General features: G+C 44.6%; 1 protein-coding gene across 1 annotated transcript in view; it reads right to left on the bottom strand.

Annotated features, from left to right (window-relative positions):
- The window catches only part of CACNA1E (calcium voltage-gated channel subunit alpha1 E), a 1,399,715-nt gene that overhangs the window by 157,918 nt on the left and 1,214,972 nt on the right, over positions 1–26,825 (bottom strand). The window contains exon 37 of the mRNA XM_085601759.1: positions 26,353–26,480. Within this exon, the coding sequence (XP_085457885.1) occupies positions 26,353–26,480 (128 nt within the window). The remainder of the gene's footprint in view (positions 1–26,352; positions 26,481–26,825) is intronic.

The following is a 26,825-nucleotide window of genomic DNA, read 5'->3' on the forward strand; positions in this document are numbered from 1 at the left end:
CTAATCCGGCACAGGAGTACCTCAGCACATGTGCAGTCAAAGCATATGAGTAACCTTAGCACATTAAGATGGCAGGCGCATTAAAGAGAAAGTTACTTAAACTTCGGTAATAATGTATCTGGTAGAAGCATATGTTAGTTGTAGATTCCTTATCTTAGAATTTACCCCCGGCGTCAGTCTGGATCCGGAGTGTTTTTTTTTTTTAACAGTACCCCTGCACATCCTTAGGTGGCATCAGTCAACTCCACGTCCATCAACAGCTTTGTGGGCACTGGAATGACATAGCGGGACCTACATAGACGCTGCCCATGCATGCTGACATCAGTTCTTAACATGACTTTCCACGCCAGAAGTGCAGAGCCATGAAAGACACTGACCTCTGGTGCGTCAAAACTAGGGCCCTTTAGGGGAGACCCTATCCCTAGAAATCAGTTCGCAGAATGGGGAGAATGGGTGGGGCAATAAGGAATCTATAACTAACATATGTCCCTACCAGATACATCATTACTAATGGTAAGTAACTTGTTAACTGGACAGTTAGTTATAGATTTGTTACCTTAGGGGTGGGCGGAATTTGCAAAATTGCCTTTCGCAAAATTTCGCGAAACGGCAAAAAATCTCCTCGAACACGCAAAATTTCGCGTGCTCGCGGAGATTTTGGGCTGATTAATGCGTTACTGAATTTGAGCTTCGACTCGGGCACCTGCTTTATTTATATCTGTAAGTGCTTCCTGTTGATGTTTAGTTTTTGTGACAGGAGCATCGTGCCAGAATGAATCCTGCCCTGCATATTGATCCATGAAGATGCCACCGTTTTGTGCAATACCTCTACTCATCTGGAGTACTTTCTACTGGCTAATCAGTAAGAGCTACCTCGTTGGGTAAATGTATAGTGCTTTTCCTACACTACAGCTGCGTAAAGGGCCAGAAGAGTTGTCTCCCGTGACCATGTGTGGGCCACCTCGTTGGGTAAATGTATTGTGCTTTTCCTACACTACAGCTGCTTAAAGGGCCAGAAGAGTTGTCTCCCGTGACCATGTGTGTGCTACCTCGTTGGGTAAATGTATAGTGCTTTTCCTACACTACAGCTGCGTAAACATGTGTGTCTGTAACTTTGCCACCGCGCCGAAAGGCGCCAGGGTCCCTTGAGTGAGCTGTCCATCATAGTGGGGAAAGGGAGGGAAGATGTTGCATACCGCTAGGGCGTGTGGGGCGGGGCCAAACGGCTGGGGCTTCTATGTAAGTTCACATGCCTCTTGTTTTTAAAGGGTCAGAGACCGATCAGAGCAGCAGATGAGGAGAAAGAAGCTCCTGGTCACAGGAACTAAATGAGGATTGCGCTCGAGAAAGTCATGGATGCACAAAGCTCCATCAAGTATCACCACTAATTTTTGATGGTAGATATGGGGAGAAAAGCACACCTGCCCAGCCTCGACCTAGCTCACAATTTTTATGGGCTGATTAATGCGCTACTGAATTTGCGCTTCAACTTGGGCACCTGCTTTATTTATATCTGTAAGTGCTTCCTGTTGAGGTTTAATTTTTGTGACTGGAGCCTCGTGGCAGAATAAATCCTGTGCAAGCCTATACCTCTACCCTCATGCCCCCCCCCCGAATTCCATTCGGCCGCAGATCGCGGAAGTTTTGACATACCGAAATTTCGCAAGTTCCTCAAGCGGAACGGAATTTGTCGCCCACCCTTACCTTAGAATAGATACCCCAGCAATACCATCCCCGGAGAAGAGACTGTAAACCAAGATCATACCTGAAAGTCCTGGAGGACTGCATGGGCACAGTAACCATCTATTCGGACTTGGCTGTCCAGGCAGTGGTGTCGGGTAAAATTGTGCAAGGATTTCCACATTGCTGACTAACAGATGTCAAGGACCGGGACTACACGTGCTAATGCATTTGTTACCGCCGTTGCTCTGGTGGAATGAGCACGCAACCCCACAGGAGAGTCCTTCTTCGCCAAAGCATAGTATATTTCGATGCAAAGGACAACCTATCAGGAGATGGTCTGTTTTGGAACAGCCTGACCTTTCTCGGCACCCACATAGCCAACAAAGAGTTGATCATCCACCCGGAAGTCTTTTGTGCGATCAAGATAAAAAGACAGTGTACGTTTTGGGTCCAGGCAGTGGAGTCTCTTCTACTCCTTGGAGGGTTGCAGGGGTGGATAAAAGGTGGGCAGAGTGATAGATTGTCCCACATGAAAAGGCATGACGACCTTAGGAATTAATGAAGGTTTGGTCCAAAGCATCACTTTATCTGGATAGACAGATAGAAAAGGGGGCTTAGAAGATAAAGCTTGCAGCTCACTCACCCTGCGAGCAGAGGTGATGGCAACTAGGAAGGCACTTCTGAGAGTCATCAACCTGAGAGGACAGCTATGAAGACGGTCAAGGGAGCACACATAAGAAAAGATAAAGCCGTATTTAAGTCCCATTGGGGAATTACGAAAGGAGATGGAGGGAACAGATGTGTAAGGCCCTTAAAGAATCTATTAACGATAGGAGACTTGAATAAAGAAGGCTGATCTGGCAGCTGAAGAAAAGCTGAGATGGCTGCAAGGTATCCTTGAGTGCCCAAAGCAGATCCCTGCTGGGCCAAGAAAGCATATACAAAAGGACCTCAGATAGAGGAGCAGAGAGGGAGTCAACAGCCTTTGATATGCACCATACCACAAATTTGTTCCATCTACAGGCGTATACCATCTTAATGAAGGAACGCCTGGCTGCCAAGATAACATCAAAGACTTCGGGCGGAAGGTCGAAAGCTGTCAACTGCCATCGCTCAATCTCCACGCAAGGAGGTGGAGACTGGACAGGTTCGGGTGAAGAACTGTCCCCATGTGCTGTGGCACAAGATCCTCCCGAAGGGGCAGCCTGATCAGAGGATCAATGGCCATTCTCAGACGGTCGGGGTACCAGACTCTTCGTGCCCAGTCCAGAACTACAAGAATGACTTGAACCCGGTCATGCTTGATCTTCTTGAGCACTCTGAGCAGATGTTGTACAGGCAGAAAGGTATCCAGGAGGCCAAAACTCCACTCGACACGAAAAGTGTCAGCGAGCGAGCACCGCCTTGGAAACTCCAACGTGCAAAGCTGCTGACATTGTGCATTCTCTGTGGAGGTGAAAAGATCTAACCAAGGCTTTCCACACTTCTGAAAGAGACCTTGTGCCACATCCCGAAGGAGATGCCATTCGTGATCGACTAGGCACCAACGGCTGAATTTGTTCGCCCTGGCATTCAGGGAACTCCCCAGGTGTTAAACCACCAGGGTTACGTCTTGAGGTTCCAGCCATGTCCAGAGGGGGAGAGCCTATTGACAAAGGGTCCACAACCCAACCCCACCCCACCCTGTTTATTGTAGTACCACATGTTGGGAGTGTTGTCAGTGAACACCTGCACCACTATCCCCCTGAGAGAGGGAAGGAATGCTTTCAGTGCCAGTTTGATCACCCAAAGCTCCAAAAGGTTGATATGGAGGCCAGACCACCGCCTCTAATCTCCACCTCTCCCAGGTAGCCGCCCCATCCCAGAAGTGACGCATCCATCACCACTGTTAGATCTGGTTGGGGAAGGGAGAGGAATTTGCCTCTGACCCAATCCTGGTTCCTTAGCCACCACTGCAATTGTTGTGTAGTTCCCTCTGAGATCTGGACGTAGTCGCAAAGATTCCTCTGATGCTGCGCCCACTGAAACTTCAGGTTCCACTGTAGAGCTCACATATGCCATCTGGCATGATCCACCAGCAGGATGCATGAGGCCATGAGGCCCAGCAGCCTAAGAGTCATTCTTACCGAAATCCGGGATAGAGGCTGAAACATCCGTATTACAGCCCTAATATCACAGACTCGTTAGTAGGGAGGATAGCCCGAAACTGGTCTGTGTCCAGAACCGCCCTGATGAAAGGGAGTGTCTGAGAGGGAGTCAGGTGTGACTTCGGCACATTTATAGTGAACCACAGCAAATGCAGGAGGTCTGCTGTAGTCTAGAGATGGGAGACAACAGCCTGGGGCGAGCCCGCCTTCAACAGTCAGTCGGCGAGATAGGGGAAGAATGGAACCCCTGCTCTGCGCAGATGAGCTGCGACCACCGCCATCACCTTTGTGAACACACTAGGGGCACTGGTAAGACCAAACGGGAGCACGGTGAACTGAAAGTGCTTGTGGCCCTCCGTGAACCGAAGGTAACTTCTGTGGGCCGGGATGGGGATATGAAAATAAGCGTCTTGCAAGTCCAACGCCACCAGCCAGTCTCCTGGGTCAAGTGCAGACAGAACTTGGGAGGAAGAAATTGAGGGCCCGGAGGTCTAAGATGGGATGCAGGCCTTTGTCCTTCTTGGGTACCAGAAAGTATCGGGAATAACAACCACAACCTACTTCTGACACAGGGACAAGAGAGCTGATACTTCCTAGTGGAGAAGTGCCAAATGATCCTTCGTCATGCGATCGTAAGAAGGTGGCATGGAGAAAGGAGTAGTCTCAAAGGGGCGGGAATAGCCCCTTTGAACTATTTGCAGAACTGACCAGTCCGACATGATGGATTGCCAGCGGAGAAGGTGATGGCGGTTCCTGCCTCCAACTGGCCATTGATGGGCCTGAAACACAAGACTAGGAAGGCTTGGAGGCTGCGGCAGGGTGGGAAAGGGTGGACTGGACTGCCCGCTGACTCCCTGACCCAAAAGGACCCTGGGTCCCACGGCAGCAGCCATGCAGAGGCTGGAAAGTTTGTGTGACTCTGTGACTGGGCTGGACAGGATGTGGCTGGGCACCACTTCTGTAGCCACAAAAGGGACAAAAGGCAGACTGAGGTAGCCGTGTTGCCCATGAATCTGGTCATAGCTAAAGAATCCTTGAAGGGCTCACGCGCTGAGTCTGCCTTGTCGCCAAAAAGGCGAGTGCCATCAAAGAGCATGTCCATTAAGGAAGACTGGTCATCCCCTAAGAAGCCATAAATCCTCAACCAGTCATAGTGTCTAACAATTACCGAGGTGACAATCGTTCTGCCCAGTGAGTCAGTGGTATCCACTCCAAATTGTATGATGAATTTGGCTGTGTCTCTCCCATCTGCAACTGCTTGAGAGAGAACGGCATGGGCCTCCTCCGGGCACTGAGGCAGTACCTGCTTGACCGTATCCCAGATAGTATGGGAGTATTGGCCCAAGAGGCATGTGGTATTCACCAACCAAACGCCAAGCTGGAGGAAGAGAGCATCTTCCCAAGATGGTCCAGCTTCTTGGATTCCCTATCTGGGGGAGCAGAAGGGAATGCGCCTTTTGATGAAGAGGCTTGGACTACCAAGCTCCCACGGGAGGGGTGTTGGGTCAGGAACGCTGGGTTATCTGGAGCGGGGCAGTGGCGGCAGGTAATCGCACTATCCACAGGAGCCCCTGTGCAGGGTGTGGACACCAAGTGCCCAGAAGGACACCCGGGAGGGCTTCATTGAATGGCAAAAGGGGTTCAGAAGAGGAAGCAGCAGGTTGAAGCACCTCTGTCAAGAGGTTAGTCTTAACAGCCACCGAAGGGAACTCGAGGCTGAGGACCTTGGCTGCCCTCCTCACCACCACAGCATAGAAAGCTCCCTCCTTCATACTCACGGTAGGGGGATAAAGCAGGCCAGTGTCAGGGGAAGTGTCCAGACCACTGACATCACCCAGGTCTATTCTTCAGTCCAGATCTTTAAGCTGGTCAGTTAAAGGGTTCAGCTGCCCCTCCCAGTCCTCTTCCTCACCTTCTGGGACAAAAGGAAAGCCAGGAATGAACACAGGAACAAGAGTCACTTCCGTCGTCGGAATCAACATCAATCCGGCTCTGTGTCCACTTCTGGGATGGGGATGGGGCCGGTGCCGACCGGGGGCACAGTCAACGTCAGGAGCGTCGAGATCGACATTGGGGAAGGTCAGATGATAACAACCAGCGTAGATCTGGATCCAGGCCTGGATCCACGGGGGCCCTCCAGAGCCGGGCTGCTCAAATATGAGGTGCAAGGCCTCATAGAACTTTGGGCAGGAGATGCTCCGGCTCCCGGGAAAGGGAGGGAGGCACAGAGCAGTCTCAGAAGGAGGCTTCAGGGATGGAGCCTTTGAGCGACGACACTTGGGATCATGCATTGCATCAGCCAACTGACGGGGAGAAGTCAAAGAACGCCTGTGCTTCTTCGACTTCTTCTTGTGCTTTCCTGACTTACCAAAAGATCTCCCCGACGACTTAGAGTGTGAGGAGTGTGGGCTCCGCAACTGTTTGAGAGCTTCCCCTCGAACGAGAACGGGAGTGACGCAGAGCTGACCGTCATGCCTTCAGCTGCTTTCAGGACCGCTCCCGCAAAGCCTTCGAGTTCATGCACTCGGAGCACGACTTTGGGTCGTGGTAGCGCTGCAGACACCAAAGGCATACGAGATGTGGATCCATCACAGACATCATCCGGGGGCGGGAACAGTAGGACTTGAAGCTGGTCCTTTGCTGGCACATCCTTGATGCACCAGCAGTCTATGATTCGAAAAAGACGTTAACAAAAGTAAAACAAAAGTCAGCCAAAAAACGGCTAGGGGTAGCTCTCTCCGGATCTGCACTAGGCTGGCGCGGAAAAATAAGGGAACTAACATCAGCGCGCAATGGCGGCGTCTATGTAGGTCACGCAACATGATCCTGGCGCCCATGACGCCGCTGATGGAGCCGACTGTCGCAACCTAACGACGGGCAGGGGTACTGCTGAAGAAAAAATCTCCGGATCCAGACTGACGCGGGGGGGGGGCGGGAATTCTAAGGTAAGGAATCTACAACTAACTGTCTCTATCAGATTATATGAACAGTTCAATAGCACATGTGCAGTCTTCTTGCATATGAGCAGCCCTCTGTAAGAGGACCTGGTGTATTGAATGACTAACACTGAAGAGATGAAAGGCTGGGAAACCTGTACCTCCATGCCTGTTCAGCTTTTTCTGGGCCACCTACAATGCATTTGTCTGTCAAAGGACCTACTATCCTGAGAGTCTTTTAGAAAGGCTCCTTATTTTGAACATCGTTCAGCAGGAGAGAATAAGAATTGGATAGCCTTAATGTGCAAACAAGGTGTACCACTACACCACGCAAAGGATAGCTGCTAGTTCCTTATGACAGGATATGGAGAAACTAGAAGATTGGTTTGAAGCCTACTCGAGTTCAATTGCACAGGCCTTCTTACCTAGATGTAAGATGGCCTACTGACATGTCCCTTGTAATATTCCTCCTATTCCCATTAGCCGTCAGGATGGGAGGATGGTAACTGGCTTACCAATATGTCCTTTGTAATATTCCTCCTAAGTCCATTGAGTCCTTACATTCCCCGAGTTTGTGCTGTTTGTAGCATGTTACACCTGTCCAATGGTAGTTCGCTTTCATGCTGTCTTTGTCCTTTGCGAACATGACAACCTACATGCGGCATTCTCTGAAGCTCTACCAGAGAGGCGATGTAGACTTCTGGTGTAGTTGGGTTAGCAAACACCCATTCCCTACCACGCACACCTCCTAAATAACAGTACATTAGCTGCCCTGACAAGTGCTGGGCATCGCCAAGTAACCAGAAGGACTAGGCTCAGGTGGTTTACTAAAATACTTATTTCAATGAGTATTTGGTTTCAGCCTATCTCCTTGGCTCTGTGAAAATCCGGGAAAGCAAGGGTAAACACAGTGATAAGCACTCAATTCTGATAGGAAGAGTTCTTGAGTTGTGAAAAAAGGTACGGCTTCCAACCGCTATAGAGAAATACAGACGTGACCCAATCAGCATGTAGATGATGACACTGGATGTTGAACCTATCTGCACCGTAGGGCACTGGGGATCACTCTTGCAGTGAATGTCCACCATGGCAAATGGCATTTTCGGTGCCGTGAAGAGGTTCAGAGCTTTTCTCTGCCAGTGCACTCAGAGACCTTTTACAACTGAAGAAATTCACTCTCTTACAGGGTTCTCCAGAACTCTCAGTTGTCACTGGCCCTCTTTATCATCCATCTTACCCCTTATATTCCATCTTCAACAATATTCACATTGAGGATACAGTTTTAGGCATAGAATAACCAGGTTCACAATTTCCTGCTACATCGCCGCAGTAGAGGAACACCAGAGAAAACCTGAATAAGATACAAACATGGACATCTGTCAATTACCTTCATTTAAACAGCTCCAAAACTGTTTAATTGGAAGTAAGACTAAACAAACTGGCTCTCTACACTCCAGTAATCATGGTTCATACCAGCAGTTTCACCTCAAAGTTCAAGATCTTAACTTTGTCGCTGACATTACAAGAGTACATACATGGGAAAAATGGTTTGCAGTGCTTTTCATTAGCTAGCCAAATTAAGACCTATTCTGACCCTGCTATCGCAACACACACATTGTTAGTGGTTAGTGCCGGTATAAATTTAAGATTAGAGTACCTGTATGTTGTCCTACTAGCCAGTTTGATTGTATGAATGTAGAAAGCAAAACCACTGCCGTCGAGCTGATCACCAGTATTGGCAGGAGGGAGTATGTGTTTGTAGATCAAAAGATCTCTGCACTGACTCCCACTCTTTGAAAAAACATTTTTCCAAACAGGCTGTTGGATATGAAAATGTGTCAACATTCTAGCACCTCAACACCTGCCCAACTAAATTTCAAGTGCAAGCAAATGAGTACGCTCCACAGAAACACACCCAAGTCAACAAAATATCTGAGGTTTTTCCAGGGCTCAGCTTTATGGAATCCTCCACAAGAGCACTTAAGACACTTGTTCAATCATTAACTTTTATAAAACACTCATGTACTAAGCAACTGTAGCCTATTAATTCCAAGCCAAGAGACAGTTGGGTAGTGCATGCCCTATAAATGCGATGATGATGACGATGAATGGTACAATGCGCCTAGTCTGGATTTTGGAAGAGTCTGCCCAGCCATCTTGACAAGATTTATTGCTGTTTCCCTCTCATTGTGAAGATCAGACCTAGTAACTCAAGACGCTTCACTGTTCCACCCTGCACTGAAAAGGAGACAAAGGTCTGAAAGAGAGGAGGATAAAAAAAGAGCGAAAGAGAGAAAATGAGTTGATGGGGGAGTGAGTAAGAGCAGGCCTAGACCAGAATTACAAAGTGCAAGGCACATCTTAGTGAAGCCTACAAGGTCATCTAAGGAAGACATCAGCTGAGGAATCAGAATTCCCTTTCAGTTCAGCTGATCAGAAATAGCTGAAATCACTTCCGTATGACCAGCTGGTCTAGGGCCTCCATAGCATTCCTAGATTGTATGCGTGAGACACAGAATAGTCCCTATTTTGATTTACTTAACTCACAAGAGAGGTCATGAGGAAGGTGACTGTCCTAACCTATTATTTTCGGCGAAATTAGAACTTCATGGCAGAATGCTTGGATGATGCAGGAACCAATGGAAACTGAAGTCCCATCGCACATTTGTCACATGCACTCTTCTGAATATAAATTAGCCTGCACCATAGCAAAAACATAATGTTTTCAGTCCAGCATCACAGAATCTGAAAGCGCCACCACAGAACCCTTCTGAGTTTACAAGAAGATGGTGTTACTAAATTCCTCAAGCATCTCACTGCCTTCGTCAGCATGGGCTCTGTGTAGTGCAAACGTTATATACCTAGCCATCAATGCTCTTGTACATAGAACACACTTAATCAACTTTTCTTGGCTCTAGAAACATTTCCTGTGCCCCAAAGCATGCTAAGAAGCCATCTGGTGATCAGATGATCTTTTCAATTATACACCTATATCAGGAAAGCACTCAAAACATATGTTATCTGCCAAGTATCAATCCACCTGGAGTCAAATACCCTACTAAAAAGTTTCCAATCTGGCTTCTGACTTTGATAAGGAACGGAGACAATGCTCCAAAATTTCAGAGAGGAATTCCTCATCTTCCCCGACCAAGGTAAGCCATATACACACATTTTACAAGACCTCTCAGTTGGATTTGATACATTCACCAAAACATACTTCTTGAAAGAGTGGCATCATTTGCAACCATTAATGGCAAAGCACTATTATTGTTTGTATTATTCCTCTTGAACTGCACCCAACCGGCTGGACATTTGAGAGGGCACTCTTATCTAACAATGAATATGTTGAATATATGAGGGGTTGTATCAGAGAGTTTTTTAAGAATAATATCGGTAGTGCCCCTCCCGGGATGATGTGGGATGCATTCAAAGCAGCAACGAGAGGGGAGACACTGCAGTATAGCCTGACCAAGCAGAAAAAAGGGGCTGCACAGATTAAACTGTTTTATCAGAAACTTGCCGGTTTGGAAACAGAATTGATATGCAAGGTGGCTAAGGGAGAAGACCTTTCCGCAACTCTGAATTCTATTACGGTTATTAAAGCTTGTTTGTCTGACTTCAATGCTGAAAAGACAGCAGGGAAGTACCTGGCCAAAAGGCAAGACTGCTACGAATTCAGTGAAAATATCGGTCGTTTATTGGCAGTTAGGGCTAGGCAACAGGCCGCGTCAGGTCACATTGAACAGGTCAAGAATATGAGGGGGATGGTAGTTACAGATCCGGGGGATATCAGGGAGGCCTTTAGGGAGTTTTATGAGGATATATATAGTGCCTCTCCCTCTGCTACTCTTCTGGAGGAGGATGTATCGGAATTTCTCCCGAGTGGTAAGTTATTCCAGGAGGAGGGTATACAATTGGGGCTTGCTGTCTCGCAAGAGGAGCTATATTGTGCAATTCAAGCCCTACCTGCAGGTAAGGCTATGTGTACAGATTGTATCCCTATAGAGTTTTATAAGGTTTTTTTTAGAGAGATCTGTCAGGCTTTGCTTGGCTTATTTAAGGAGGTTAGGGAGGGAGCTCTACCACCTGACTCTTGGGGCACAGCCAATATTGTCATCTTCTTAAAGAAGGGTAAAGATCCTATCAGTCTGGGCTCAAATAGGCCTATTACGCTGCTCAATAGCGATGCTAAACTGTACTCAAAGATTTTAGCCACTAGGCTGAATTCTGTGATGCATCAATTAGTTTCAGTTTAGCAGCAACACGATTTATACAGGGAAGGGGGACGGAAGACCACGTCAGAAGGGTAATCTCACTCTTTGATGGTACTGAGTCCTATCCAAGCCAATGGGGGTTGCCTTTTTGGACGCCGAGAATGCGTTCTATCGTTTGGCATGGGACTATCTATGGAAGGTCTTGGAGTCCAATGGCCTGGGGGTTTCATTCATTAATGTATTACGGGTTTTGTACATAATCCCATCACATGACTAAGAAAAATGGGGGAGGAATCAGGGCTTTTTTAATCAGCAGGGGGACCAGGCAGGGCTGCCCATCCTCCCCCTTGCTGTTCGCATTATATATAGACCCCTTTCTTGGACGGCTGGAGGCCTCGTCACGCATTATTCCAGTACGTCTACACGGCTGAGACACTAAGCTCCTGGCGTATGCTGATGGTGGGGCTATAATCACTTCTGAACCAGATGGAGCAATGCGAGCCGTAGAAAGTATAGCGGAAGACTTTGGGACCCATTCGGGCTTTTTGCTGAATACAGCTAAAACTCAGATCCTGACAAATAGATTTGTCACAGCTTTGGACACACGAATTGTTGAAAACGCAGTCTATTTAGGGGTTTGTATTAGAGCTAAGGTCGAGGATATTGTAGAGTTAAGTATGGCTCCTATATTGGGGAAAATTAAAAATGACCTCCAGCGTGCGGACAACCTGAAGCTGTCAATAATGGGGAGGTGTAATATTATCAAAATGATAATCCTCCCAAAGTTGTTATATATCTTCCGCACAATTCCTCTGGAAATACACAATTTTTGGTTTCGCTTAATCGAGAGGGGATGAGCAGCTGTGCCTAGATTTATCTGGTCGTATGGCAGAACAAGGAGAGCTAATGCATTCCTAACCCTCCCTAGGGAGAGAGGGGGATGGGGACTCCCACATTTTAAGCTATATTATTTAGCTGCAGCTCTGCAACATTATGGGCCTCTCCTTGGAGTCCAGGCTAGTCCCCTCAATATTTGAAATCCTGATTGATTCTCGGGCTAATGGCTGCCTCTTAAAATTTTATGAAGCCAGCTACTTAAAAAAAACAGATTTAAGGTTTTAATTGCTGCCTTTTGTAATTGGGTTGGTATAAGGAAAAAATTAGGAGTAGGCAGGTTTAACAGGTATACCCCCCTGATCGGGAATGATCCGCTCCCTATTGTCCTACAAGATGAGTGCTTGGCAAGATGGGATAGGAGTGGCTTTTATAGGATTACGGATCTTTTGGAAGGGGATCACATAGCTCCCTTTGATATAATTCGGGAAAGATTTAGTAAAGGTCCCCGAGATTTTTTAAAATATCTACATTTAAGGGATTTCCTTCTTAAAAAAAACGTGTGATGCTGCAGGCTTTAGGGAGGTGGCATTAATTGAATTGCTGACTCGCAGTGCGGGTTCCCCAATCACACAACTTTATAGCTGCTTGTTGGAGGGTCTGGCTGACGATCTAGATAAGCACAGGCAAAGATGGCAGGATAAATTGGGGGTTTTGGACTCCTGTTTCTTTAACTCAGTTGAATTGGGGAACTCTGTGCTGTGCGCAGCTAATCTGAAATCACAACATTTCAAGACCCTGTTTGACCTATATATCACGCCCGCGAAGATCGCAAAATGGGGAGGTGTCGAAGGAATCCATTGTTTTAGGTGAAAGGCACATGCTGTGGATATAATACACATCTTTTCCACCTGCCCTGGCAATGAGTCACTCGGTCAAGAAATATCTGTTTTTTTGCAGCTTGTTTTAAAAGAGAATGTTCCTCTGTCACCACTTCTTATGTTATTGGGGTGAACGAAACAATAGGGAAAAAGGGAGAAGAGATGATTTTTATCGCGATGGCAGTTTTAAGATTTTGTGTTGCCTCTGCCTGGTTGGATCCGCAACCTCCAACTTTTCAACAGTGGAAAAGCCGATTTTTGCATATTTGTAACTTAGAAAAAGCACTTTATGAGCGAAGAATGAGAAAGGGTAGGATAAAAGGGAAAAAGATCTGGGGCCTGCTCACAAGTTGGATCACTCCATTTATCCAGGCAGAATGAATTGTATGGCTATAATTGTTATGAAATGCTGCTGCTGTGACTGCCTTTTATCCTTTTACTGTATGTAGCTCTGTTTATCAGAAAAGTCAAACGTAAATGTCATAAACCTCTCAAATTATTTATTGCCTGTATATAGACTTCATGTTGCTCTGGGTTTTTTGGTATATGGTTTTAGCTGATAATGGTATCTATTAGTTATATATGGACACATACTCTTTGCACTATAAGAAATGTGATTTTATGCTTCAGCTGTACTTTTCTTCATGATGAAATTAAAAATATATTTTTTTTTAAATAAAAAATAATTGAACTGTACCCAACAAGTCAAACTGGATCTGTTCCATTAAATATAATATTATCTCAAATGAGAAATGACTAAAGGATCAACACAGTGACTGACACTATTCAATTCCTGAATTATTCAGATCACACAGATTCTCCACACCCACAATCATTACAAAATGTATGCAGGTGTCGCAAAGATTTGTTTCAAGCTTGAACATGACTCTATCAATCTTCCCTCTGTGACAGACTGCCTATAAAAGATTCAGCAGAGGATGTAAAAAAAAAATCTTGATAAATAAGGATAAAACTGAGCTAAAATACTGGAAAGCTGCAGAGAGGCCAAGATTGTAGTCTTTCAGAACAGGATTATGGGCCTGGGTTTTGTAGATCTTATAGTAATTTCCTTGCTTAATTCTGATATACAGATCCTATCCAAACTAATATTCTCCTCAGACTATTATTGTAACATTTGGTTATACGAGGAGGATCAATGACTAGTTTCTAGACTGTAGGTCAAGGATTTTTTTTTATTTCAATATGATCAGCAAGAAGGTATCCCTTATATACAGTATTTTTGGTCTTTTCACAAGTGTTTGGCTAGGTTCAAAGAGAAAAGGTCTTGGAAAAATTAAAGAAGTCCAGCATGAATATTCGTATAGTCATGATTACGGGGCTAAACTAAGCTTCATCAACAAAAGTTTGCTATTTCAAAAGAGGAAAGCCGACCCAGAGATTCCAGTCGAATACTGGAGTAAAGCAATGATGTTTGCTGGTCCCTAGTAGTTATTCAATTTTTAATTCTGCAGGGATCTGCAGGGTGTACTATGAGATGTGACAAAGGATCGCCCTAAATTAAACAACACACAGGTTTAAATTTGCTGGCAATTCAGTTGTACAGGCAAGAAGTGGAAATGTCTGCCTGTTGATACTCAACAAAATTCAAACATTCTTAAATAATGAAGGCATAATCATCTACATAGACAATGTATGCCGTCATCCTGAATCTGCACTGTGGATAGACATAAAAAGAGGCTAACTGATTCCTCAATGTTATCATTATGCTGAACTCTCTTAGAGCCTCCCATTGTTAGTGTTCCTGCCAATACAACTGGCGCACTCCCCCAATCTGAAGTAAGCAGCCAGGGCCGCTTTGAGGTCGGTTAACTAAGAATCCTAAATCTTCAAACTGACTGGAATTCCCCCTCATGGTGCAGTGAGGAAGTTATCTTCTTCCTTTGTGTTTTCAGAGAAATAACTGTAATGTACTGTAATGGAAGGGATACTTCTATAGCGCGGCTGCCACCCAACGGGTATCCTGGCGCTGGGATTACCAAACGACACTGTGTGTAACTGAGTTTAAAGGGTAGGACTGGAATTTAATCTCTAGGAAAAAGTCTTGTTTTCAATTCCTTTCTGAAGCGAGACAGTGTATCCATTTGTCTGAGCTCTATTGGCAGAGTGTTCCAGAGTCGGGAGGCTACAAAACTAAATGATCTGCCCCCCAGTCGAACTTTATTGAAATGTGGAATACATATCAGACTGGCTGAGGAGGAACATAGGCTTCTTACTGGGGAATACCATAGGAATTTCCTCTGTAGGGTCTTAGGCCCCATTTTATGTGCTGCCCTATAAACGTTACAGAGAGCCTTGAACTGGACTCGCTGTACAATGGGCAGCCAATGAAGATCTTTCAAGGCAAGCAAGGACGATGCTCTACGTTGTCTGTTCAGTGCAAGTTTAGATGCAATAATCTGTATCCTTTGCAGTTTTTTTAGCAAAGAAGCTGGGGCTCCTAGGAGAAGAGCATTGCAGTAATCTAATCTGCTCATAATAATACTCCTTACCACCTGCGGTCTAGCTAATACAGGTAGAAAAGGGAGTCTTTTTCTAAGGATTCGAAGCAGAGAAAGACAGGTACTCACAGTTTTATCTACTTGTGAATCCAATTGTGACTAGAAGATAAGCATTCACTAGGAGACCTCAAGCACTTCTTTTTCTAAGCACTAGTCCTGCGAATATCAGGAATATTCCAATTCCTCACTCTCAGGAGCCCATTGCTCCCTGGAAGCAAGCTTACCTGAGACTTTGATTTCTTTTCTCTTGAGGGCTGAACATTGCTCACTGCCTAGGTACCACGTACAACTGTCACGGTGGTCAGCCTTTAACATCACATTCTTGCACTTACTGAAACAGTGGAAACCTGAAGTACTTTTATTATAACGTGAGGGGAAAATACATTTAAAATGCAAGAAAAACAAAAAAGCTAAAAACAAAGAAAAACCTATGTGCACCATTGAACATGGTTTCCGACACGATCTAGAGTCTTGACGTTTGTGCGCAGTAAAGGAAATTTAACGGTTAGAGGGAGCCACCACCAGTTATGTACTAAGATGTCCCCACATCCAGCTGGAGTCACACGAGGCCCTGAAATGTAGGTGTGGCCACCCTGGCACAATGACTGATAAAAAGAATTGTTGCAGTCAAAAATAAAGAATCTGGGGAGGGAAATCTATCTGTGAAACGTTCGGGGTCTTCAGCAAGAAGTTTTTGGTAGATAGAGACTGATCCTCTGAGTGGATCAATCAGCTTCTGTTCATTCATATGCGCCAGATCTTCCTGTGAACAGGCATACTTTGCCTTTACATGCAACACCAGCCCTGGACACGGCAAGCACTCCCATATATGTGCATGTGGTATCTCTTTCATTCATGTTCTACACGCACAGTACTTCTCTCCCACCAAATCGCCTGTTACCAACCCTGCTCTACACTCACTCTTCCACGTTTCCTCTGCTCTTTACTAATATTTTGCTTCTCATCTTTCCTCCTTTTTCCCCACAAAACAGTATTCTATAACATTTTTATCTACAGCATTCCTACTACAATTATTTTCTGGAAAATAAATATATTTCCATCTCTCTTCTATTTCCTCTTCCCCGGTTCCAGGCCTGATTGAGTCACCCAGCTATCTATATTTTCCCTCTGTTAATTTCTTACCTGGGCTCAGTTACAAGCACTAAATTATCATCACATATTATCAAACTGGACCCATCATGAAGATTTAGAAATAAATCTCCTCTTGGGAATTTCCATCAGTGTGCATGCACACTAATGCCGCACATGCTGCACTTTCCACATTTCCTCTGGAATGCATGTGCTGGAACCTATCTGGCATATAGAAACACAAGCATTCTCTCTAAGCTTCTTCTGCATGGAGACCAATCAAGTACTGCCTGGGCTCTGCCACGCTTCTCTATCCCCCTTACAGCTGCCTGCAGTGGGAGTGAGCTGTTTCTTTAAACTCGCAGAAAAGCAACGTGAGTTTCCCCTTGGCAAGGGGCAGCTGCGGAGCATAGGCAGGGCAGGGGAGGGGGTTAATGCTGCGTCCCCGATGGTGGGTCGTGACTGGTGGACCAGGTGCCAAACCTTGCACGCCACCCTGTAGGGGCAGTTCTCTCCCAGGCCCAGTGGAGGAGATATCTCTCGTACTATTGTGTACATCTCTTTATAGGAGATCCTGCCGCTGGAAAAGAAGCACAGGTGAGTTAATCAGGACACTTGGAGAAAGGAATGGAGGGAAAGGAAGATAGCGGGGAATAAGGAAGGCAAGCGGGCACAAAATCAATGCCTGCTTGAACTCCTTTAGCTACATTTCCAACCCTGAATGTTTGGTCAGAATTGCAGGTGCACATAATCCATAGATACTAAACCACAATCAATGGAAATAGATCATGTGGCAGACAGGGGGTGCGTCCTGCATACCATTATTGGGGGGTAGACTGGTCTTTAGAGAGTTAGGGTACCATTGCTGTTGCTTGGCGGCTGACTCTGGAGCACAGGGCTCACGGTTCGATTCCCAGTGCTAGCGGCACCTCAGCCCAGCACCATGTGGCTCTGGGCAATAGCTTGCTTAATCTCCCCCGCGGCCCCCAGCGCCTTGAGACCCTTAGGGGTGATTAGTTTGTGCTTTACAAATACGGGGTTACAAATACGGGGTTAAGACAAATTGTGAGAGATCTATTGCGCTTAATGCAATCTCTTTGTAAAACTAATAGGTATTATTTGCTAGGGTAGTTCGTGAAATTGACTACAACTCAATAAGAGGTGCTTAAAGAGACACCTGCTGAGGAGATTGGGATTTCGTTGTCTAGAGAGATCTCCAGTGTTTCATAAGATTTTGCTAAAATGCTTTTGTTGACCTGTATCTGTAGTTTTTAGAGGGACCTTTTCAGTCATGGTAGAGTGGTGCGTTGAACATCTTCTGTGATATACTGTTGTGGATACACAGTGATATTCTTGGATGTGAAAGTGATGGTGAGTGTGATCTTCAGCCATGTACGAGAAGTGGTTGGGTATAGAACTCTAGGCTTTGACATGCATATACTTGGGCATATGAGGGATAATTAGAGAGAGAGAGAGGGAGGACATAGGAGCTGTACAGAAATAAGTGCATGACCATGAGATCTGTTGGACTATGTTAAGATGGCTATACAAATCTGTCACCTGGATGGTGTATGAAGTGGTAAGAGATAACTTAGCCAGCACAGAGAATAGATAGACAACATTGTGGTTCTTTAGAAGAGGCTAAAGAGATGCTGTGCTATTTATGGAGTGCTTAAAGGTCAAAGAGTCCCTCCCGCCAGACCTAGCTGTCCGTGCAATAGTGCTTCATGAACATGTGCAACAATGCCTATGCTGCAGCCTGGCAGATATCAAGAACATACACACCATGAGCCAATGCAGTGGTAGTGGCTTTGGCCCTGGTGAAATGGGCTCTCGGACAGAGACTGCTTCTTTGCTGGTGCATAGCAGATGTTAATGCAGAGGAATATCTACCTCAACAAGGTCTTCTCATGCACAGTATTCCCTTCCTTTGCTCCAGAGAGCCCCACAAAAAGTTGATTGTTCTCTCAATGTTCCTTGGTATAATCTATGTAAAATCTTAAAGCCCTAAAGGAGTCCAAAGCGATGTATCCTCTCCTCCTCTTTCGAGGGCTGAGGGGGAGCAAAGAACTCTGGTACACTGAATGATTGACCAACGTGGAAGGGAGTCACAATTTTTGTCAAGAAGGCTGTCTGAGTCTTTAGCACCAATTTGTCTTGGAACTCTTGTTGTAGGGTGGTTGCACTTGTGGCACCTGCAGTTCACTCGTGCAACAAGCTGACATAATTGAAATGAGGAAAACAGTCTTCAAGGTAAAGAGATGCAGAGAGCTATGCATACGCTTTAAAGGTTTATACCTGAGCAATGTTAATACCTAGTTAAGGTCCCACAGCAGCATCAGAAATAGTTTGGGTGGGAATAAAAGTGTCAAACCCTTAATATACCTCACCACAACAGATTATTTAAAAAATGACGGTTGAGCTGGCAAACATTGAGAAGCCATAAGGGCAGACAAATAACCTTTTGCAGTGCCTATTGGAAGGCCTTGCTGGACGAAAAAAACATCCAACAAAAGGACATCCAACAGCTTTATTTGTAAGGGTTCGGTGTCCCAGGCACCACACTAGGTTACAAACTTGTCCCAGTGCCAAGCGCAGACTGAGTTCAAGGAAGGGTGTCTGGAGGAGCGAATTACATCTGCCACCTCACCCCTCATTCACACGCATGGAGGTTTAAGTTGCACAAATTAGAACAGAGGACACTGCCCTGCAGCTGGGACAGGAGGTGCACCCAAAGTAGTAGCTTGATTGGAGGACAAAGGCTCATGCTCAGGAGTGCAGCCCTGGGTACCACACTCTCCTGAGCCAATCTAGAGCCACCAGAATGTCTATGGCTGGTCGTTCTTGATCTTCCACAGAACTCGGGACAGCAGATGTAGCAGCAAGAAGGCATAGGGGAGTGCCATGTTCCACTCCAGGTGGAATGCATCTCCTAATGAGTGTCCTTCTGAAACTCCAGCATGCAAATTCTAGAGGGTGGTGAAAAGATCGAGGCAGGATTCCTTTCACTGGTGGAAGACTCCCTGTGCCACCTAGGGATGCAGAAACCCATCGTGATCTGCCAGACATCTGGTCGATTTGTTTGCTCTGGCATCCCAGGGCCCTGTCAGTTGGTTGGTGACTAGAAAGATGCCATGAAGCTCTAGCTTCCTCCAGAGACAAAGGTTTCTGGCACAGGACCTCATTTTGCACTGCTTGTTGTATTGGCACATGGCAGTGGTGTTGCCTGTGAGAACTTGTACCAACCTCCCCTTCATGGATGACAAGAAGACTTTTAGCGCTTGAGGAGTGGCCCATAGCTCCAGTAGGCTGATGTGGAGCCAGCCCTCCACTGGAGAGCAAAGCCCTCTGATCTCCACTTCCTCAGGAAACCCCCTCCCCACACCTGTTCCCCCCACCAGCCAGCAGCAATACGTCAGTTACCACTGTCTGTTCTGAGTGGGGAGGAGAGAGTGGCCTGCCACAGGACAGAGCACAACCAGTCAGCCACCACTGCAGATCTTGAGCAATCTCTTCCAAGACAAAGATGGCTTTGTAAAGATGGGCTTGAAGCTGAGCTTCCCAGAATTTCATTTTTCATGCAGGCCTCGCATATGACATGTGGGGTAGTTGTCAAGGAGGATGCATTAAGCAAAGAGGCCAAGAAGCCTCAGAGCCACTCTCACCTGCATCCAGGATTAAAGCAGCAGGCTCATAACCTGAATGTCCTGGACTCATTGCTGCGGGGGAAAAAACCTGAACTCCATCATGCCCAGGATTGCTTCAATGAAAGGAAGACTTTGGAGGGAATCAGGTGAGCTTGTTTATGGTGAGATATGGTGGGAATGTTCTAAAGTGAGGAATCTGAGGTTACAAGTTTCCATAAGAATTGCTAGGCTACACATGGTAGGACAGGGAGAAATGTTTGATTGCAAGAAGGGAGGGTAAAGAAAGATCTGTTGGGCTATTAAAGGGTCGAGCAAAAGTAAAATGTCCTGGGCTCCATAAGGGGCACTCAGTGAAAACTGCTCGATGTATATGGAGTATTTTCAGAGAGATATGCAGGCCTTTCCCAGATGGTTAAAAAGAATTGGTTGAATATATGGTAGTGAACACAGAAAGTTCTGCAGAGCTATACATGGAGTGATATGAAACATATGGTGGACTTTATGAAAGGCAATTAGAGCTGCTGGACTCTGAGAGAGGTGGTTAAAGAAATATGCTAGTCCCTGAACAGAATATTTACGAATGAACATTGTGGTAGACGAGATGTTAACCCGTTCGACGCTTGTGACGGAGCGGTTCCGTCACGTGCGTCGGTTGCGCTGTGCGCATGACGGAACCGCTCCGTCATGGCCCCGCCCGCGCACGGAATCTTCAGCGCGGCACGGAAATCCGCGCCGAAGGGGTTAATGGTGAAACATACCTGCCTTAATAAAGGGTAGTAGAAAGATATTTTAAACTTCATTGGGGATCTCAGTTGTACTACTTGAAGAATGTTTAGAAAAAGATATACTGGCCTGTTTATAGGGTAGTTATAATGAGACAGGTGGGTGCATACTTGGTGGTTAGAGAGCAATGCTAGACTGTACATAGGCTAGTTAGAGAGATCTGTTGTGCTCGATTATAATCTACTCGTCAAATCTGCTGGGCTGTATGAATGAGAGTACGAAAGACATTGGATTATATAATTGGCATTTCGATGGTACTGCGTAGATGTTGGTATGGTTGGAGAAAAATATAGAGGGCTCTAAATAGAACTTTTAGATCAGAGTTGTCTATCTTAGTCCAGGAGCAACATTTTCAGGATTATCCACTTAAAATATATTTAGATAAACTGACTCTGAATTAAACACATTATATGGCCAGTCCTTATCCAAAATATTTGGCCCAACAAGACCGAAGATGGACACTTCTGTGATAGAGAGATCTGCTTGACTTAATTGCTGAGTTGCATGAAAAGTGCTTCGACAGAGATCTGCTCTGGCTCTATGAGGAACAGTTAGAAAGTTCTGCTAACCTCTATGGAAGGTGGTTAGACTAGTGTGCTTGAGTGAATGGCGTATTTTTATTTTTTAGTTTGTTTAGCATGAACAAAGCTAAATAAGACCTGAAAAAGCAAGTATAATTTATCATTACAGTGATATAAATATTAGTTGAAGCTTACACACTGACGGGGTGACTGCTGAGAAAGCCAGAATAGGTGAACGTTGCTGATAGCAGAAATCTGCTGACCAGTCCCAGGAAGCACTGTGTCAAAATTGCCCATAACCTGAAACAATTTTAACTAAATGAACTGCGATGATGCCAAGTTAAAAAAATCAAGCCTTTAATGCTTGATCAGCAAACTCCCATTATATTGTGCACTCTTTTTGAGTTTGATGTTTGAAACAGTTTGTTGCAGTACATCTGGTAATCAGAACATATGTCTTCAGGACAATCCAATATTCAAGGCTGTGCAAATCCCAGGACAACCCTTCTTCAGGCAAAACTACAGTAAAGATAATCACGAACATAAACCATTGCACTTGAGTGGAAATGGATATATTGCACCCCATGCAAAAACCATATGCTCAAAGCTAGAGCCATTTGTGTAAAAGTGAAGAGCTTGGAACCATGTCAACATTAGACAAAAAAAGGTCATCAATGCGTGTGCATTAAAAAATTCTGAGCTGATGTGTAACAGTATGCAAATCTATCATATGTTAAAACAAGCACTGGCAAAGTCAATCGGTAAGGCCTTTCATATAGCTACAGTAACTCAAGTAATTATTAGACATACTTTTTGAGTCAGAAGAAACAGTGTGAAGTCTTAACGATACTTCGGTCCTTCAGGCCCCCAGTGAAATTCAGCAGTTATAGTTACCTGAGCTAACAGTAACTCACGCCCCCGCAATGCCCTGCTTATGACCTTACATATTACATCGCTCATGACATGGTCAGTGACATCACTGATGCCATCACTGATGACATCACTGAGTACATCATCCACAGAACCACCCACACACCCAAGCACCCATACAACCTATTATACGCCTACTCAAACACCCACACAACCACTTACATACCCATTCACAGACCCATACAAGTACTTACACAACCACTCACTTATCCATACAGCCACTCGGACACCCACTCACTTACTCATAGAGCCTGATCATACAACCAGTCACCCACCCATACAGCCACTCACACACCCACACACTCACCCATACACCTACTGATACACCCAGTTATTTACCTATACAGCTACTCACTCACACACCCACTCACTCATACAGCCTCTCACCAGAGCCACTCACCCAAACAACCACTCACACACTTGCTCCCACTCCCAAACAACCACTTACATACCCATTCACACATCCATACAATCACTTTCACTGCCACTCACTCACCCATACAGCCAACCCCACAGACACTCACTCTTCCATGCAGCTACTCACACTCACTTTAACATTTTGTGGTATCTCAGTATATATGTTTAACACACAAAAAGTTTAGAAACCATCACTGGATGATGTCATCAGTGATGTCATTTGAGATGTCATCAGTGATGTCATTGACCCTGTGATGAGTGATGTAATATGTGAGGTCATAAGCAGTGCATTGCGGAGGGTAAGTTATAGTTAGCTCTGGTAACTATATCTGACAAATTTCGCTGGTTTTGTATGAGTGAAATCTGAGCCTAACTATAATGCCCTGTAACCTCTGGTTTTTTTCAGTGAACACATATTTTTTTTTCTAAAACCTGCAATTCCTGAAGTTGTTATTAAATGCGTCTCTTTCAAGTCAAATGCAAATGTCCTGATAATCTTTTCTGCCGGTGCAGTTGTCACTAGATGTCCGTCAAAAGTCAAATGCAAAAGCATTGAAATTCTTTCATGAAGCTCCAGGTGTCCCTCACAAGTGAAATGCAAAAGAACTGAAAGTCTTACGCAAAGCTGTGGTTCAACTAGTAGTTACTAGATGTCCATCAAATGTTGAATGCAAATGCATTGAAAATATTATATGATGCTGCAGTTCTACTAGAAGTTACTGGCTGTCTAGCTCAAATCAGATGCAACTGCTTTAAATGACCTGCACCAAGCTGAGGGGGTGTAGCTTTCATAAAGAAATTTGCATACACATTTGATATTTTAATCAGTTGTGCTTGTTTTCTATAGGATTAATTATTTGCCATAGCAAGTTCTTAATTATGAGTCAAAATTACAGATTTCAATAATCTTTTCACACAATTTATTTAGTAGACACCTTTATTTCTGGGTTCCTGGCTGGTGTTGACTATCGGGTCTGCTATCAGCAAACTCAATGAGAGTGTACAACATAATGGGAGATTGCTGATCAAGCTGAAAGTTTTGATCTTTAGAATTTGGCATCGTCAAAGTTTAATTTTTGTTTGTTTCAGCATAAGAACAGTTTTGACACAGTGCTTCATGGGACTGGTCAGCAGATTTCTGTTATCAGTCATTCTGAAGTATTAGTTAGCACGTACTCCTACATGAATGAAATTTGGCTTACATTGAGCCCTAAAATGCATCTTTTGGACTTGGCATGGAAAACCAGAATAGTGGTGCCATTGTTCATGTGGCAGTCATTGGGCTTATCACAAACGGGGGGCGACAAAGTGCACACCAGTTTCTTCCAAATTTTCACACTTAATTTAGACATTGTATAAACTGTTTGCGTGGGGTGCCCTTTGTTGCCCCCTTTTGTGATAGTATTATTTGATTGCCCTTTAGACAAGTTGCACCCACGGATTATTGGCAAAACTTAACAAGAATTATAAAGTCATGAGAGACGAAAACAACATCTCATCTCAGGAGCGGGAGCTTATGAACTACATTTTAAAATATATGATGGACGGTTAAGGTTTTGATTATGCAACAACATCAAGTGCATGAATATGTGTATTGTTAATTTGTTAAGAATGATTGTATTACAGACTCACGTTTGAAAATCAAAAGTGTAACATTGCATAATTGACATTATAGATAACATCTGCGGGTGGGTGGGGTATTCAAGTTAGATGCCTAGGGAGTGTTTGGTAACAGGGAGTGGGTCAGCGTAAGCAACACGGTTTGGTTAAACAGTATACTGGGGTGAACGTGACAGCAGACGCAGTGTGTTAAGGGACCGGTAGGAAAAAGGGTTGTGAAGGTCAAATGTTAATGGTTGATTTCATGGGGTGGAGTCACGTCACAACAGCTGAAAAGGGAGATGGGAGCAGCGAGTGGATTACTGTTTGAAGGAAGGTAGGGAAGGTGATTACACTGATAGATTTTGAAAGTATGGGCTAGTGTTGATGTTGTTTTGCCTACAGGTATACGTTAACTTGGAAGAGTGTTTAGCACAAGTTTACGGGGAATGGTCATTAAGGGTTTCAATTGTGATCGTGGAGGTAAACAAAAGGGATGGTTATGAAGTTTGGGAGAGGTTGGTCTGGGCATATTTTTCGTGGCGTTTGGTCACGCACTTAAAGGGAAAACGTTGATTATGGGGTGAGTTGAAATGTAAGCTATGGATTTGTTTATGTTATCGTTTAATATTTTAAATACACACAGGTCTGAACATATAATCTAATATTGATGTTTTGAATTTGTAGTGAACCCCTGATGAAGGCTATAAAGGGCCGAAATGCATTGGGTAAATTAAGACCACCTACTGAGGACGAGTTATGTATACTTCATGCTTCAGAAAAAGGCCTGGATTGGCATATCTGCCGCATTAGAAACTTGTGAATACATAAGCGCCTCTCATGTGACATAAGAAAATGAAATGTGAGAAAATTCAAAAGAAATTAGTAACTTTTTTAAAACATGGAATAAAAATTGTGAAACGTGGATAAATCTGTGACATCTTTGTGATTAATCAAGGATCAAGGTGTGCGTCCGGTGGGGTGCTAACTGGCTCCAAATCTTGACTTGAAGTCATTAAGCTTAACCAATCTGACTCACACTATTAGGTGAAGCTTCAATAAGTGGGCTTTAGTTCTTTGAGTATATCTGTGGCAAACTTGAGAATAATTTCAAGTAAAGTCAACATTGTCATTGCATATGTTGTAATGGTGAAAACCAGCATTCATGTCTTTGGTGATCAGGCACAACTAAAGACAACCAGACCACCAGTGGTAGCCAAATAGGATGTTCAGTTTTGCCTGGAAATTCTTTAAGGTACATTTTCCTTCTAGTGGTAATCACCACGGCTGTGTTAAGTGGTGAACTGGCAATTGGACAGACTGTTCGCAATCATGGACGAAGTGAACAGTATGGCTGCTCAGTACAGGATTTTAAGGTTGGCTTTCAAACGTGTAGGAAAATGAACAGAAATGCTGTCGTTGTTCTGTATCTCTTTGCCTGCTCTCCGTAGGTGGACCTGGCACTTGACTAATTTTATACTGTATGGTTGTGGCTGTATGGGTAACCATGGGTTAAAGGCTAACTACGTGACTAAATGTTTTCAACATCTTGCTAGGGAAGATGTTTCTTTCATCCGTTTGTGTATTTAAGTAAGTCGCTTTGGCTAAAAGACTATTTTTTATTATAAAGATGTGATCTACGGTATCACCTTGAGTGTAATTTTTAGTTCCCACCCGTGATGCCCTTGCTGAAGGGTTATATATACATATATATATATATATACACACACATATATATATATATATATATATATCCGAAACGGGTTGGTTTCCAGTCATGTACGATGCTGGACTGAACAAATAAATATGTATTTTTTTATACAATGTGATGTGTCGTGATTGGTGATTTTGAGAGGTGGACACTTGGTGCACCTGATCTTCTGGAGAGAAATCGCTGTTGAAGGACTCACCATATATATATATACACACAGGATCAATGGAGTGTGTGTACAATACCTATTGATGTGTTGCATGCCCAAGATGTAGAGCGCATGCCCAAATGTTTGGCATGTTTTAAACACACCAGGTAAATGAAGATGGGCCCTCCCCATTTTCCCATCCCTCATCATCCAAGGTGTGGTCCCCTCAAAATTCAGGACAGGGTGCTGGTACTGTACATAATATTGGGACTGGTGGTGGGGATCACACTTACCATGCAGCTCGGTCATATTCGGCCCAAATTCGAACAAACTCGTCCAAGTGATGAGGTCCCAAAATGGAGGAATCCCGCGTCAGATACTCAAAGTTATCCATAATGACAGCAACAAAGAGGTTCAGCATCTGGGATGAAAAATGGATACATTGTGAGAGAAAGAGAGAAAGAAAGAGAAATTCAGAGGAAAGAGAAGTAAAAAGAGGAAGCACCAGATGGCGGAGAGTAGCAAAGAAAGAGCATGTGGATAACACAGGTGATATGCAAGAGGGAAAGAATGCGAAAAAGCGGGCAGGAATGTGAGTGAAAAAGAAGAACGTAAAAAGTCAAATAGAAGGTGACATAGTCGAGAGGATGGGAAAGAAATAAAATGGATTACATAAAAAAAGTGAAAGCAGAGAAGTTAAACATAAAAAGTAATATGAAAGAGCAAGGGGCAGGGAAATCATTGAGAGTAAAAAACGGAATGTGAG

This window comes from Triturus cristatus, chromosome 4_2, assembly GCF_964204655.1.
Source record: "Triturus cristatus chromosome 4_2, aTriCri1.1, whole genome shotgun sequence".
In the NCBI taxonomy this organism is placed as follows: Eukaryota; Metazoa; Chordata; class Amphibia; order Caudata; family Salamandridae; genus Triturus; species Triturus cristatus.